At 43.3% G+C, this 15,951-nt stretch overlaps 1 protein-coding gene across 2 annotated transcripts in view; it reads left to right on the top strand.

The window, feature by feature from the left end:
- The window catches only part of DSTYK (dual serine/threonine and tyrosine protein kinase), a 52,527-nt gene that overhangs the window by 18,904 nt on the left and 17,672 nt on the right, over positions 1-15,951 (top strand). For both annotated transcript variants that reach the window (XM_040985515.1, XM_040985514.1), the window contains exons 2-3: positions 682-1,070; positions 14,359-15,022. In XM_040985515.1, the coding sequence (XP_040841449.1) occupies positions 682-1,070; positions 14,359-15,022 (1,053 nt within the window). The remainder of the gene's footprint in view (positions 1-681; positions 1,071-14,358; positions 15,023-15,951) is intronic.

The raw sequence follows: 15,951 nt of genomic DNA, 5'->3' as shown, positions 1-15,951 counted from the left end.
TGGAAGGAATATGATTTGATTAGGGAATATTGATCTTAATTGGGCACCTGATGTTGTAAGAAAACAGATTACTTGGCAGCTGGAATGCTGTCACAAGCTTTCAGGGAGATGAACTGGAAAATGTTCTAGAGTCCATGCAAGCTGGAACTGCCTTGTATCTTACCATATGTATGTGTATATATACAGATGAGCTCATATGTTATAAAATGCTGTGAGGAAAACAGCTAGGTGAAATTGCATAGAGGAATTTAAAGGCTGTGGATATTCAAGTAGTAGATCTTCTGAAAGAAGAGTTTTAATTTTGACTGTTCAGGTACAGCTTGCTGTTGGCCCTGTCCTGGTGTGGTGCCTTAACAGTCTTGTGTTTGTGAATTGAATCCTTCTAAATTCCTGAGGCTGTTGCTCTCCCAAGTGGAAAAGGAATGGTGGGAGATCAGCTGATTGTCATCGATCTGGATATAAAAGAGCAGCTGGTTCATTGAAGAGCTGCTAGGTGGAGGAAATTCTGCTTGATACTCGGAGAGCTCCTGACTGGGATATTTTGTTCAACTGAGAATTTCTTAGAAGTTTCTCATCTAGAACACCGAGATCATAATGGAGTCTCTGTGTGAGTCTTGAAACCCTGCTCACTGTGCTCTCTCTGCTTCTTTCTCCTTCTCCATGCTCCCCTGCCCCAACCAGGCCAGCTGAGCTGCATTTCCTTCCCGCCTGAGGAAGAAAAGTACCTCCAGCAGACTGTGGACTGCCTCCCCTGCATCTTGATCCTGGGCCAGGACTGTCATGTCAAGCGCCAGCTGTTGAACCTGCTGTTGGGGATACAGGTGCTTCCCACCACCAAGCTGGGCAGTCATAAGAGCTGCAAGTTGCGGCGCCTCCGCTTCACCTATGGGACTCAGACTCGGGTCAGCCTGGCACTGCCTGGACGTTACGAACTGGTGCACACGCTGGCTGCCCACAAGGGCAACTGGGAGACCATCCCCGAGGAAGACCTGGAGGTCCAAGAGGACAGTGAAGATGCTGCTCACGTCTTAGCTGAACTGGAGGTGACGATGCGCCATGCTCTCTTACAGGTACCAGTCTCATGCTGATTCACTGATTGCACACAGATGCAACAGTTTGCCTTTGATATGGCTTTCTCAAAAGGTGGTTTGGCGATGTACACCCTGGGGTCAGAGGAGCAACAGCTGGAGTCAGAGAAGTTGTAATCTAGAAAGCTGAAAAATGGACAAGGCAACAGCAGTGCCCAGCCCTGCTGCTGTTTGCCAGACTGCCAGATTGTGCTTGTCTTCTTGCCTCCTTACCACTCATTCTAACGGACAAAGAATGTGGGATGCTTAAATCTTGGTAAGCTTTTACAGAAAAGCTGTGATCAAAGTTTGAAATTCTAACATTGTTGTTAGAACTGCTGCTAGTTACCTTTTTCTACCTAATGTTCTGTTAGAATTGAGCTCAAGTGGGGTTGAGGGGAGAACAATGGCATAATAGGCTAAGCCTTCACCTGCAGCGCCAGCATCTCATATAAGCACCAGTTCATGTCTGATCTAGTTCCCTGGTAATGGTATGGGAAAGCAGCAGAGGATGTTTCAAGTTCTTTGGTCCCTTCACCTGTGTGGGAGACTCAGGAGAAGCTCCTGGCTTTGAAATGACTTAGCTCTGGCCATTATGGCCTTTTTGGAGAGTGAACCAGTGAATGAAAGATCTCCATCTCTCTTGTTCTCTCTGTAACTCTGGCTTTCAAATAGAAATGAATAACAAATCCTTAAAGAATTAAAAGTTGCTTAAGAAAAGAATTAAGATGAAGTGAAGAATTTGGAGAATTTTTTCCTTTAATGTGGCTATTCATTTGCTAAGTGAGAAAGATCATTTCTTCTAGTTTGTATAGCACTCAGGGGCATGAGGGAGTGTCTAGCTCAGTGTAAGGGGACGGGAAGATTCCATCATTTGGAGATTGTTTTGGCTTTTCTCTTAAAGTAACTCCTAGAGAACACAAGTGCCATAAGCATTGTGTAAGAGATTATGGTGTCTGTCTGTCTGGTATTTGTTTCTTCACTTAGGGAGGCCTCTTTTCTCTGGTTGGGCTTCCTTGCCACTGGGAAGCTAGGGCAAGGGTGTTTAATTAGGCCAGATGGGGATGAGCAAAGGATGTGACTGTGTTAGAGGTCAGGAGCAGGTAGCAGTAGAACGCAGATATACTCAGAATAGAGCGTTCTTCCCCCTGTTTAGCTGTGCCAGGAAGGCCTCGGGAGCCTGGCAGCTTGGCCTGGCAGTCCGTGAGGCTTTTGTATAGAGCTGTAGTCTGTGACAGCCCACAAGTAGGAACTGTCATCTCGTTTCCCTCCACAGTCCATATTTCTTTTACCTTCCTACAATCTAGAAGGCACTAGGTAACAAGCCCCCATTTCCCTAGTTGAGTTTTAAGGGTGAGTTTGTGCTGTTTCCCCAAGAAGAATCTGCACTGCTTAGCTCCAGGGCACAGGTAACAGTGGCAGTAGCCCTGGCAGCTGTCCATGTTATCATCAGCTGAGCTGTTTGTTTGGCCGACCTGTTTCACAAGTATTTGATTCATATACCATCTCTCTGCAGTGCACTGCCCTAGTTTATTTCCTTCCAGTTTGCAACCATGCCATGGCTTTCAAAGCTGCTTACATTTCAAGTCAGAAATACTTGTACATTTCAGTCCTGCCATTTGCCTGTGGATGGACGTGGAAGATATTGTGCTGAGTGATATAAGCCAGACATAGACAGACAGTGCATGATCTCACATGGAATATACAGAGATAGTAAATTGCTAGGAGTGCAGGCTAGTGGATAAAAAAACAGCTTATAGGGTGAGCAAGACTGTAGTTGATAACACTGTATTGCACTAAGGGTCTTAGTTTAAGTATATTTTAGCTATTTTTTTATCAGAAAAAAATTAATTATGTAACATGACAGATATGCTAATTTGCTTTACTGTCAGTTGTGTCCCATAACATCATGTAGTTACCCTGAAAAATGAAGACTATAATTGATTCTTTAAAAAAATAGAAATATTGGACCCAGTGCAACAGTCCTGTGGCTAAAGTCCTCACCTTGCATGTTACAGCATCTCTATGGGCACTGGTTTGTGTCCTGGTTACTCCACTTTGCTGCCAGCTCCCTGCTTGTGGCCTGGGAAGGCAATGGAGGATGGCTCAAAGTCTTGGGAATCTGCACCCGCATAGGAGCCCTGAAAGAAGCTCCTGGCTCCTGGCTTTGGATCAGCTCAGCTGTGGCCATTGTGGCCACTTGGGGAATGAACCCAGCAGATGGAAGATCTTTCTCTCTGTCTCTCCTTCTCTCTGTAAATCTGACTTTCCAATGAGAACAAAATTAATCTTAAAAAAAAATGTTTTCGAGTTGGGGAGCACTGAATTAAGCCACTGCCCATGATACTCACATTCAGTATGGGTACCAGGTTGATTTCCAGCTGCTCTGCTTCAATCCAGCTCTGCTGATGTGCCTAGGAGATTGGCAGAGCATGGCTTATGTTTTTATGTCCTTGTCGCCCACATGATAGATCTGGATGAAATTCCTGGGTCCTGGCTGCAGCCTGGCCCGGCCATGGTTATTGCAGCAATATGGGGAATGAACCACTGGATGGAGGATCTTTCTGTGTATACACCTGTGTATGTGAGAGAGTGTATGCATATAAATATGTAACTTTGCCTTCAAATAACATACTGTTTTTAAGATTTATTTTTTGTTGGAAAGGCAGATTTACAGAAACATGGAGAGACAGAAAGATCTTTCATCTACAGATTCATTCCCCAAATGACTACCATGGCCAGAACTGAGCTGATCAGAAGCCAAGAGCTTCTTTCAGTTTTCCCACATGGTTTCAGGGTCCCAAGGCTTTGGGCCATCCTCTGCTACTTTCCCAAATCATTAGCAGGGAACTGAATTGGAAGTGGAGCAACTGGGATATGAAATGGTACCCATATGGGATGCTAGTGCTGACAGGCAGAGGATTAGCCAGTTGAGCCATCATAACAGTCCCCTAAATAAATCTTTAAAATTTAAAAAAAAAAAGGATTTTTTTAGTTGAAATAGAAAGTTCATGAAACTGTACTTTTGTTTCTGTAAAATATATTATTTTCTTCTCTATTGAATTTTTTAAAAAGATTTATCATTTATTTATTTAAAGGCAGAGTTACAGAGAGAAAGAAGTTGATTTCCATCCACTAGTTCACTCCCTTAATGACCACAGCAACTAGGGTTGCACTAGGCTGAAGTGAGGAGCCTGGAGTTTCTTTTGGGTCTCCTGCGTGAGTAAGCTTGGGCTACCTTCTGCCGGCAGACACATTATCAGGGAGCTGGATCAGAAGTGTAGCAGCCTGATCTCAAACTGGCATCTCAGGCAGCAGCTTCACCCACTAAACCACAATACCACCCCTTCAACTTTGTTTTGTAAAAATGGTGATAAGAATGCACTAGTTGATGCTGTGACCTGACACATAGTAACTATAGCTTGGAAAATGCTAAGTAGCTACCACCACTGCCCTAAGTTGGTGGTGCTTTTCTGCATTATTGATTTCTCTGTATCAGCTCATTTTGTGGGCTAGATTTCTAATGCTCATTTACTTTAATACCATGAGTGGGCATAGTACAAGACAGTCATGGGAAAGCCAGAGTGAACAGTGTGTGCACCTGTGCATGGGTCCTCCCAGGAGCTCGCTGGGCCTGTCCTGATGTGTGCTAAGCACACCAGCTAAGCCTCAGCTGAGAAGAAACTGGGACAGGATGTTGAGATACCAAATGAATCCTCTCTGCATGGTGTAAATACATATTCTCACTCTTGGCTTAAGGAACCTCCTGCCTGGCATGATGGTTTTGTTTCATGTGGCTTGTGAGGATTTCTCATCTAGTGTTTCTCTCCGGATCTGCTTTATTCTCCAGTGGTTTTGATGTAAAGCTAATAACAGACCCCAGCGGTTGTTCTAAGTTTAGAACCCCTTGATGCCAAGCCTCAGGGGTCCCTGTGGCCTCTGCGGAATTTGAGTGTTGCCCTTTCACTACTGCTGGACTCTGATCTTGTGAAACACTTCAGTGATGTGCCACTTACTGCTGGGAGCATTGCTCGGTTACCTGGAGGTCTGTGGATGCCGTGAGAAAGCATTTTTTGTTCAGCTTGGGTTCTATTTAGGACCAGTGTGTTAGCTGTGAACAGCCCTTACAGTTGGTTTGTAAAGAGGGTGGGAAAGAAAGGAAACATTTAGCCAAAGGAAACCAAGCTTGAATTAGGGGAAGCGAGATGTTCATTTTAAACTGTCAAATTATCAAAGCAGAACTTCCCCCTGCCCTCTTATACAATGGTCATTTTCTAATGCATTGCTTTAAAGTCCTCATAAATTAGCCATTTTCAGTTGGTTCTGGATTAGAACAAGTCATAGGGACCCTGCCTGCGGGTTCCGGATCCTCTGAGCTTCTTAACCCAGAATTTGACCCCAAAGAACCCTGTCAAGCTGTAGGTGTCCAAAGCCTCGTAGGGGAATAAAGCAGTGTTTTTCCAACTAGCTCCTGTTTGGCCATCCCCCGTTTTCACTAATTCTATCATTAGCTACAATAATACTTTCCCTCCCCCTTCTCCAAACTCCCTCCTTCTAGCACCCATGTCTCCTTCTCTCTTTTCTTTTTTTCTGGTAGAACTCTCTTTTCTTTTTTTCTTTTTTTTTTTCTGGTGGCCTGCAATTTCCTCAGTGTGTGTTTTGTGTGTGTGTTTCCTGCCGACACCTCTAAGACAGTGGAAGTAGTTAAACTTGCCTAGCCCAAGGTGGATCCTGCAGCCAAGCAGTGGCATGTACTGTGGCTGTTACCTAGCTCTAGTTGATCTGCTCTTAGCAACAGCCTATTCCTGCCAGGAGCTCTCTGGCCCCTGGGACAAATGTTCACGTCACCTGGCAGCCAGACTGTCACACCAGTACAAGATTTTTTCTGGTAGGGAGTATTTCAGGGAACTGAGTTAGACTAATATTTCTAGACAAGGTCAGTGGTCTTCCAGTTAATTTTAATTTTTAAAAAAATGATTCATTTATTTTTATTGGAAAGAAAGATTTACAGAGAAACAGAGAAAGATCTTCCATCTCTGGTTTACTCCCCAACACCACAATGGCCACAGCTGAGACTTTCAGAAGCCAGGAGCTGGAAGCCTCTTTCAGGTCTCTCACATGGGTACAAGGTCCCAAAAGCATTGGGCCATTTTCTGCTGTACTTCCCAGGCCACACGCACAGAGTTGGATGAGAAGTGGAGGAGTTGGGACATGGACACGTACCCATATGGGATGCTGGTGCTTGCAGGTAAAGGATTAGCCCATCGAGGCAACATGCCAGATCCTAATTTTTTTTTTTTTAAAAGATGTATTTGTTTATTTGAAAGTCAAAGTTACACAGAAAGAGAGAGAAACAGAGTGATCTTGTATCTGTTGATTCACTTACCAAAGGACCACAGTGGTAATAGCAGGGCCAAAGACAGGAACTAGGAACTTCTTCCAGGTCTTCCATGTAGGTGCTTGTTCCTAAAAATCCTCCAGTTCTTTCCCAGGCACATTAGACAAGAGCTGAACTGGAGGTGGACTATCTGAGACATGAATCAGCATCCATATGGAATGCTGGTGTTGCAGACAGTGGCTTAACTCATTGTGCCACAGCATGGGCCTCCAGTAAATTTAATTTTAAAATACTGCTTTTAACTCTAACAAGTTATAGTAGTAAAATTTCTCTTCACAACAGTTGGTATCTATGGATACCATTTTCTTCTTTTCTGTATCACATGATGCACTTTCTGATTTTTTTTTTCTGCCAAAAATATTTTCTTTTATATTTCTCTCATGATGCGGCCACCAGGGACATTATATTGCTTTGTAGCAGAACCTTTGCTTTGTAGCCAGCACCCACATTTTCATGTAAAGTTCTGGGATTGTTAGCACCTTAAAAGTCACTTTGTCTGTGTTTTATGCTTCTTCCAGAGCTTTCCTGTCACTGGGACTTCGAGGTTGTTGACATGGTTTTTGTAGTTCAGTGGACCTGGATTCATGTCCTAACTTGGCCATTTAGCAGTGTGACTCTTGGCCTGCCTTTATTTTGTTGTTAAATATTTACTTATTTTTTTAGAAAGGCAACACTAGAGAGACAAACCGAGAGATCTTTCTTCTGATGATTCGTTCCCACATGCCTGCAGGAGTCAGGTCTGGGCCAGGCCAAAACTAGAATCCTGGAACTGTCTCTGCATCTCCCACATGAGTGGCAAAGGCACAAGCACTTGGGTCATCTTCCGATGCCTCCTGGGCACATTAGCAGAAAAGTGGATCAGAAATGGGGCATCCAGGCCTGGCAGTGGTGCTCTGATATAGCATGGCGATATTGAAGCTGTGGCTTCATGTGCTGCACCACAGTGCTGGCTGCTCTGTGCCTTTATTTGTCTTTAATTTTTTGGAAAGATTTATTTATTTCATTTGAAAGGGTTACAGGGTTACAGGGACAGAGGAAAAGGCAGAGAGAGAAAGAGAAGGGAGGGAGAGAAAGAGAGAATAACCTTCTGTCTCTGGTTTGCTCCTAAAATGGCTGCAAGAGCCATGGTGGAAGCCAGCAACCCAGTACATCATCCAAAGCTCACATGTGAGTTCATTGTGGTATGAGGCTAAAATGAGAGCTTGTGCTTAAAGCACCCAGCACAGTGTCTGGCACATAATGAAACAGGTCCCTCCATCCTATGAACAAACAGCAATGTCTTGAAGAAGAACCATTCCTGTATTCAGTCACCTAAGCCTTCCCCAGCACGCATCTTCTTCACTGGAACTCATCCTGTTGGTCAAGCTTTGGTCCTTCTTGTTCTTACATTTATCATAAAATGAAAAGGAGGGAGATGTTATAAAGTAGTATATAAAAATTAGAAGGTGTAGTTTTCCTTTTTTCCCTTTTCTCCTTTCTGCTGTTTTTTCCTCTTTGTAATAACCTGAATAGTTAACATTTTAAAATATTTATTTTCATCTACGTAAAAGGCAGAGTCTCTCTCTCTCTCTCTCTCTCTCTCTCTCTCTCTCTCTCTCACACACACACACACACATCTTCCATTTGCTGGCTCACTTTCCAAGACCAGGAGCTCAGAGTTCCATCCAGGTCTCTCATACAAGTGGAAAAGGGCGCTGTGTCATCAAGTACCTGAACTGTCGTCTGCCACCTCCCATCTCTGCCTGGATGGGAAGCAGACACTGTGCTATAGAATACCAGTATCCCAAGCAGTAGCTTAACCTGCTATAGCGCAAAACCTACTACTTGTCTCTCCATTGATGACTCTAGGAGGTAATAAGAGAATAAAGATTCTGATTCCTGCTTTTGTCTCTGTCTGTGGTTATCTGGAAGTCTGATTGTTCACATGGCAGAACAAGCAGGGGATATTCAGTATGCTTTTGTTAACTTGTCTATTTCCTAGCTCATTGTGGTTTAACATACAATGAAGATGATGACAATCCTTGAAAGTGGGTTTTTGGGATTGTGACTGTTTCCACTCTTAGTGTAGTGGTCTTATGTTCCCTTTGTCTGATTTAGAGCTATGGTTGAGTTTGTTTCCCAGGCTTTTGTCTGACCTCAGAGCTCCATCCTAATGCTTTTGCTAGCAGGGGATAAACTTATGTCTGCACTGTGGTGACTGTTGTGATAACAACTTCATGTTGATCACTGATGAAGCATTTGAAAGCCTAGAAACGCATTCAATTGCATCTCTCCATTGGAGAGTATCAATATCAAGAGTCAAATTATTTTCTACAATATAGAAGGAATAAAAAAGTATTTTCCTTAATATATAGTTAATGTTTAAGAGTGATAGTTCAGGGAGCCATATAAAAATGAATAATCATCCAGTGAAAAGACAAACAGGAAAAGGCTCTCACGCACTTGAGAGAATGCACGGTAGGAAGGAGAGCTAGGATTGGGACAACAATTCAGGTGACTGAGGTTCATGTTTGTGTGAATTGCCCATCAGGGGCAGGGCTATTATATATAGTTTCATTCTCTTCTGTTGGATATAAATCTGAGGCTTCAGAACAGTGAAGAAAGCAGACATCTGCTCTAGCCTAAGTGTATAACCATTTCCTATTTGAATCAGTGGTTAGTATTATGTTCCATTACTTTAATTCAATTTTTTTTAAAAAGTTCACTTATTTATTTTCATTTTTATAAAGTGGAGGGAAAGAAAGAGACCACTGTTTCACATCCCAGATGCCTACAACAGATTAGAATAGGACCATGTTAAAACCAGAAGTCAAGAACTCCATATAATCTCCCACTTGTATAGCAAGGACCCAAATACCTGAGTATCATCTGCTGCCTCCAAGACATATTAGCAGGAAGGTGGATCAGAATCAGAGCAGCAGGGACCTAAACCAGACAGTGCAATACAGGTGTGACTATCCCAGGTGGTGATTTAATCTGTAACATGGTGTTCAGACATATAACTGAGTTTCAGTAATGTGCCAGGAGCTACACAGTAAGGGATCTTCACAGTATGAGCCAACATTCTCTGAAAATGGTCGGTTTTCTCCAGTGACTAATTGTTTCTCATCATATAAAATGATATTTTATATATACAAAATCAAAAACATGTTTTAATGTTTGCAGAGCAGTAAGCTCCTGTTTCATTTTCTTAATTCTGTCAAAAAATTTATGGTTAACAGATCAACTTCAATAAATTCCATGGATATATGCAGAATGCATTCTTCAAGAGAAATCTGTCCTGATTCCCTAAGGTCTCTTATGCCTCATTCTAGGAATTGAAGCAAAGAGCAATTCCAAATAAATGTGTAGGATGAAAGCTGAATGACACAAGATCACACATATGCTGGCTGAAAGTGGTTTTGAGCAAGTAGTAAAGGCATCATTTCTTCCATAATGCATTCCACGTGTCTTCATTAGATGCTTACTAAGTGTCAGTTGTTCTGGTTGCCAGGAGTGCTACCGTGTTCCATGAAATAGACAATCTGACGTCACACTTCTCTCTTAGGTAGCTATAATAGAAACCAATACAATTCTCTCATCCTCTAGTTTTTTTTACTCCTGGTCTCCAGGAGACAGTTCTGGCTTCCCTTTTTGTTTATAACCGTCAGGCATGAGTCATCCCTTCACTGTGAGTATTGCAGAATTGCATATCACATTCCAGTCTAATTTGTACCACTGCCAGAGTCTCAGCCAGCAGCTCTTTGCTTGTTTGCTGACAGTCGTGATGGAGCAGTAAGAGCTAGCTCTTGAACTGGGGAGGGAGAAAAGAGCACCTGCTCTGTGTTCCATGTATTTTTGTTTATTACAAGAGATATTTAGGAGTGGGCTGCTTTATTTCTGGGTGCCAATATATCAGGCTAAACTCTGCTATTAAGAGCCCTGGGTCTGATTTCTTTTTTTAAGTGAATTTATACATATGAGCAAATAAAATAAGCTGATCTCTCAAATGGTATTGTTTTACTGATAGCTTGGCAGCTTTGGCGGATAGCCCTGATGCAGCACACACAAAGTGGCTCTGACAGTGTATTATACAATGTTCCAAAATCCACCAAACAGAGAAGTGAATGAACTTCTCCCTGAAGATCTTCTGCATTACACTTAACTTTGATTTTGAATGTTTAGGCCTTCTTCCTATAATGAGTTGGATTGATTGATCAATGAATTTTTAAAATGTATGACTTAGGGTAGCTTTGCAATGTAAAGAATATTTCTGCCCATCATTCTGTAACTTTATGTAGCTTTTCATCTTGGGATTCTTCATAGTATTTCTCTAATTATTATATGTGACAATAATATTAGCATTTATGCAATTTTATGTTTTGTTCTTACCATTTCTTCCCAACTTTTTGAATGCACTTCTCTGACATGACTCATCTTCTACTGTGTGTGACTCAGGGGTGTAAAAGAAGAATTTAAAAAAAATTTGGTTATTTTTATTGGAAAATCAGATATACAGAGAGGAGGAGAGACAGAGAGGAAGATCTTCCATCTGTTGACTCACTCCCCAAATGCCTGCAGCAGCCAGAGCTGAGTCTGTCTAACCCCAGGATCCAGGAGCTTCTTCAGGGTCTCCCTTGTGGGTTCAGGGTCCCAAGACTTTGGGCCATCCTCCACTGCTTTCCCAGGCCACAAGCAGGGAGTTGGATGGGAAGCAAGGCTGCCGGGATTAGAACTGGTGCCCATATGGGATCCTGGCACGTGCAAGGCAAGGACTTGAGCCACTAGGCTACTGCAGCGAGCCTAGGAGGGTTTGTTTTGAGCAGCAATATGAGTGTCAGACTGGCTTGTCACCAGCAAGCATTCCGTGCAGAGGAAACATCACATGTCTTTGGCCTAGGCACAGGTGAAAAGTAGGTGGGTGTGTGCAGAGGTCACTCCAGTTATAATTGGTGAGATGCTAAAAACACTTTCAGTAATGCAGAGTCTAAGTGGCCATCCACATGGAAGTCAGGTGGCTTACTTGAGAATAGAGCTTACCTTGAATTGGAAAAGGCCAGGTCTATTTGGTTTTCTGCAAATGGAAAAGATTAAAAAACAAAACATACCAAGTCTTGGTGTCTGCAGAAAAGACATACCAGGTATAGTAAGGAGGCTGGTATTTCCTGGTCCTTTCTGGCTCGCTGAGAGAAGGATGTGCAAAAAGAAAAGTTCCAGGTTTTGATTTTTAAGACTCTTATGAAACATACATGCTGCTCAAATAGAGTAAGGGGTGCAAACAGAATATGAATCTGAAAGAAACAAAATTACATGTATTTTATAATTCAAATAAAGTAAATATTCAATCTAATAATTGTTAAGGATACTCAATCACATTTGTGTTGAGTTCTTTTTTTTTTTTAAAGATTTATTTTATTTTCATTGCAAAGTCAGATATACAGAGAAGAGGAGAGACAGAGAGGAAGATCTTTTGTCCAATGATTCACTCCCCAGGTGAGTACAATGGCCGGTGCTGCGCCGATGCGAAGCCAGGAGCCAGGAACTTCTAGGTCTCCCACACGGGTACAAGGTCACAAGGCCTGGGGCTGTCCTCGACTGCTTTTCCGGGCCACAGGCAGAGAGCTGGATGGGAAGCCAAGCTGCTGGGATTAGAACCATTGTCCATATGGGATCCTGGCGTGTTCAAGGCAAGGACTTTAGCTGCTAAGGCACGGCGTTGGGCCCATTTTTGGAACTTCTTTATGCCAGAATTCTGTTCAGGGTTACTTTTGAGTTTTTAGGTCTCTGGAGGCATCAGGAATTTCTGTGATGGTGACATGGGCAGTCAGCCCTGAACATCTGGAATGACGGGTACAGTGGACAGTGTCTGAGCAGAGGAGCAGTTTGTGCTGTGGATGGAAATGCATGCTCCTGGTGTTTTGGAACCACTCAGGAAAGAAGTAGAATGGAAAACAGAGACTATGGGCTGGCAGAAGGACATGGGGATGGTTTATTTACAAATCAAAGATCATTCTGGAAATTCACCTTAGGAACTTGAGTTAGGATTAGGTTCTGTTGTATATTACAACTCATTAAAAACCAAAACAAAGCAAAACAAAACAAATCTGAGCTTAAAGAAGACGGGAATTAATTTCAGTTTCTTCTTCTTGTAAAAGAGCTGGACAACTAATGGCAGCTGTGGCATCTCCAGGCTCTTAAAAAAAAAAAAGATTTATTTTATTATTTTGATTGGAAAAGCAGATTTACAGAGAGGAGATACAGAGAGAAAGATCTTCTATCCACTGGTTTGCTCCCCAAATAGCCACAATGTCCCGAGCTAAACCAATGCAAAGCCAGGAAACTCTTCTGTGTCTCCTATGCATGTGCAGGTCGTAAAACTTTGGACCATCCTCCACTGCTTTCCCAGGCCACAAGCAGGGAGCTGGATGGGAAGCAAGGCTGCCAGGATTAGTACCGGTGCCCATATGGGATGCTAGCTCATGCAGCACAAGGACTTGAGACACTAGGCTATCACACTGGACCTCAGCTCCAGGATTTTCAGGGACTAGGCTCCCTGCTTTTTGCTTCATCATTTTTGCCATTGGCTTCCACTCTCAGGTTTACCAGGTTCTGCTGGAGAACCACAGTTGCTCTAGCTGTCATGCCTTTGTCCTGGCAGAAAAAAGGGCAAGGCTGAAGGATGTACTTTCTGTAGACCCAGCCTTCCCAAAGAGCTTTCCTGGAAGCCCCACCCACTTACTGGCAACCCCATCCCTCAAGGACATTGCTTTTCCCCAGTGTAGAGGCTAACCACCAAATGAGCAGAGCTTAGACCAAGACTGTGGAAGATCTCCGACTCTGAGTAACAATGTTTGATGAACTTGAATTCTAGATTGCCGCTAGAGTTGGCTCAACAATAATGAGGATTTACTATGTGTGAAGCATTACAGCTCAGTAATAAACAAGGTAGTCATGGTCCCATGCAAACTAAATAAAAAAAATATATTTTAAAGTAAGTAAATTCAAAATGTGATGTATATTAAGAAGGAGAAAGTAAAGAATGTTGGGATTGTGCTGGAAAGACCTCTGTTGGCTATGCCATGATGTGCACAGTGAGATTTCATAGGTGCTTGAAAGTGAACCAGGTTAGGAAACTGGGGAAGGGAGGCTGGCATGGTAGTGCAACAAGTTAATCTTCCACCTGTATGTGCCAGCATCTTCTATGGGCACCAGTTCATGTTCCAGCTGCTCCACTTCCCATCCAGCTCTCTACTTTTGACCTGGGAAAGCAGTGGAAGATGGTTCAAGTCCTTGAGTCCCTGAACCCACATGGGAGATCTGGAGGAGGCTCTTGGCTCTTGGCTTCAGATCGGCTTGGCTGCAGCCATTGAAGCCACTTGGCGAGTGAACCAGCAGATGGAAGATCTTTGTCCCTGATTTTCTCTGTAAGCTGCCTTTCCAATAAAAATAAAATAAATCTGGGGGGAAGAAGGGGTGTTTTAGGAAAGTGGAGGTGGGGGTGTGAGAGGAGGGTCAGGTGAGGAGAAACGTTTCAAGCCGATTCACCCCCCAGCCCGATCACTTCCGCCACAGTTCCCTTCTCTTCTGTGCTTTGTTTTAGTTCTTCATCAGAGGGAATCAGTGGGAATTTCCAAATGACAGGAATGCTTGGACTGAATATTCTTTTTATCTGTAATAGCTAAATGGACTGCCATGTTCTCTAGTTATTTTTTTATTCTCTCTGAATGAGTGCCTGGCTCCATAGGCTGCCCCAGGAGGTGTTGATAACCAAGCAAGGAGGCGGACAAATGATTGGTATGTAGTGACATCAGCTGTGCCATGAGAGATGTAGATTTTGGTCTCAGTGTGAGACTTCAGGGAAGTGAGGATTGGTTTTGACCTTGAGGTGCTGATATGACCCCTTTCGCATTGCAGGAGGTGGACATCATGGTAGCACCATGCCACGGCCTCCGGCCCGCAGTGGACGTTCTGGGCGACTTGGTGAATGATTTCTTGCCTGTGATAACCTATGCACTCCATAAGGATGAACTCTCTGAGAGGGATGAGCAAGAGCTTCAGGAAATCCGAAAGTATTTCTCCTTTCCTGTGTTCTTTTTCAAAGTGCCAAAGCCAGAGATAATAGACTCCTCCCCCAGGAGAGCAGAGAGTGAGAGAGCCCCACTTTATCGCCAGCTAATCGACCTGGGCTATCTCAGTAGCAGTCACTGGAACTGTGTGTCCCCCAGCCAGGATACGAAACCTCAGAGCATGTTGGTGGAGCAGGTTGAGAAGCTGCGACACTTGAGTACGTTTTCTCATCAGGTACTACAGACCCGCCTGGTGGATGCAGCCACAGCCCTGAACCTGGTACATTGCCACTGCCTCGATATCTTTATTAACCAGGCCTTCGACATGCAGCGGGACCTGCAGATCACTCCTAAACGCCTGGAATATACTCGAAAAAAGGAGAATGAGTTGTATGAATCACTCATGAATATTGCCAACCGAAAGCAGGAGGAAATGAAGGATATGATTGTTGAAACACTTAACACCATGAAGGAGGAACTTCTAGAAGACGCTACCAACATGGAATTTAAAGGTAGGCCGCAGAAAACAAGGTAGGATCCTGCGACTACAGGAATCTGTAGCTCTCTCTTCTAAAGACTTATTTTTATCTGAAAGGCAGAGTTACAGAGAGAAGGAGAGATAGAGATCTTTCCATCGATTCACTTCCCAAATGGCTGCAACAGCTGGAGTTGGGCTGATCCAAAGCCAGGAGCCAGGAGTTTCTTCCATTCTTCCACATGGGTGCAGGGGCCCCAGTACTTGTGTCATCCTCTGCTGCTCTCTCTGGCCAAAGGCAGGAAGCTGGGTCAGAAATGGAGCAGCCAGAATTTGAACCAGTGCCCGTATGGGATTCTGGCACTTGCAGGTAGATGATTAGCGAGTTGAGCCATTTTGCTGGCCCTGTAGCTCTCTTTCTGACATTGAGAACATTGATTCTTAAAGATAAAGGAACCTGAAGGTCATTTCATGTGCCTCTGTTTTGAACAGGAGCTCATCTTAAAACATTTAGCTGTGGGGGCCTTGCTTTTCTTACTGTCAGAGACTTTCCTGGGAGAAGAAAGTCCATTAGCTTAGCTTTTGGTCAGTTCATCCTAAAGGTTGGGTTTTTGTTTTGTTTTGTTTTGAGTTTATTGACATGGTATTGAATGACCAATATATTAGAAAATGCAAGTTCTTAACCACCTCCTGTGACTACTTCATTGACATTTCAGTTTTAGTTTATCCTAATAGTTTTCTAATTTTCACCTTCAGTACCCCAAGCGGCTGGAGAAGCAGTGCTTGAAGCATGTGGCTAAGTTTTGCCTTAACCCTTGCTCCTTCAAGCTGGCAAGTGCTTCTTAAATATTTATTTATTTATTTATTTATTTATTTATTTATTTGAAAGCTAGAAAGACACAGAGAGGGGGAAAGACAGAGAAAGAGGTCTTCCATCAACTGGTTCACTTCCCAAATGGCTGCAAC

The sequence above is a fragment of the Ochotona curzoniae genome, unplaced genomic scaffold (genome assembly GCF_017591425.1).
Source record: "Ochotona curzoniae isolate NIBS_2020 unplaced genomic scaffold, NIBS_Ocur_1.0 contig_430, whole genome shotgun sequence".
NCBI classification, from domain to species: domain Eukaryota; kingdom Metazoa; phylum Chordata; class Mammalia; order Lagomorpha; family Ochotonidae; genus Ochotona; species Ochotona curzoniae.
The sequence above is the reverse complement of the archived record's forward strand: the minus strand, read 5'-3'. Positions and strand labels throughout refer to the sequence as shown.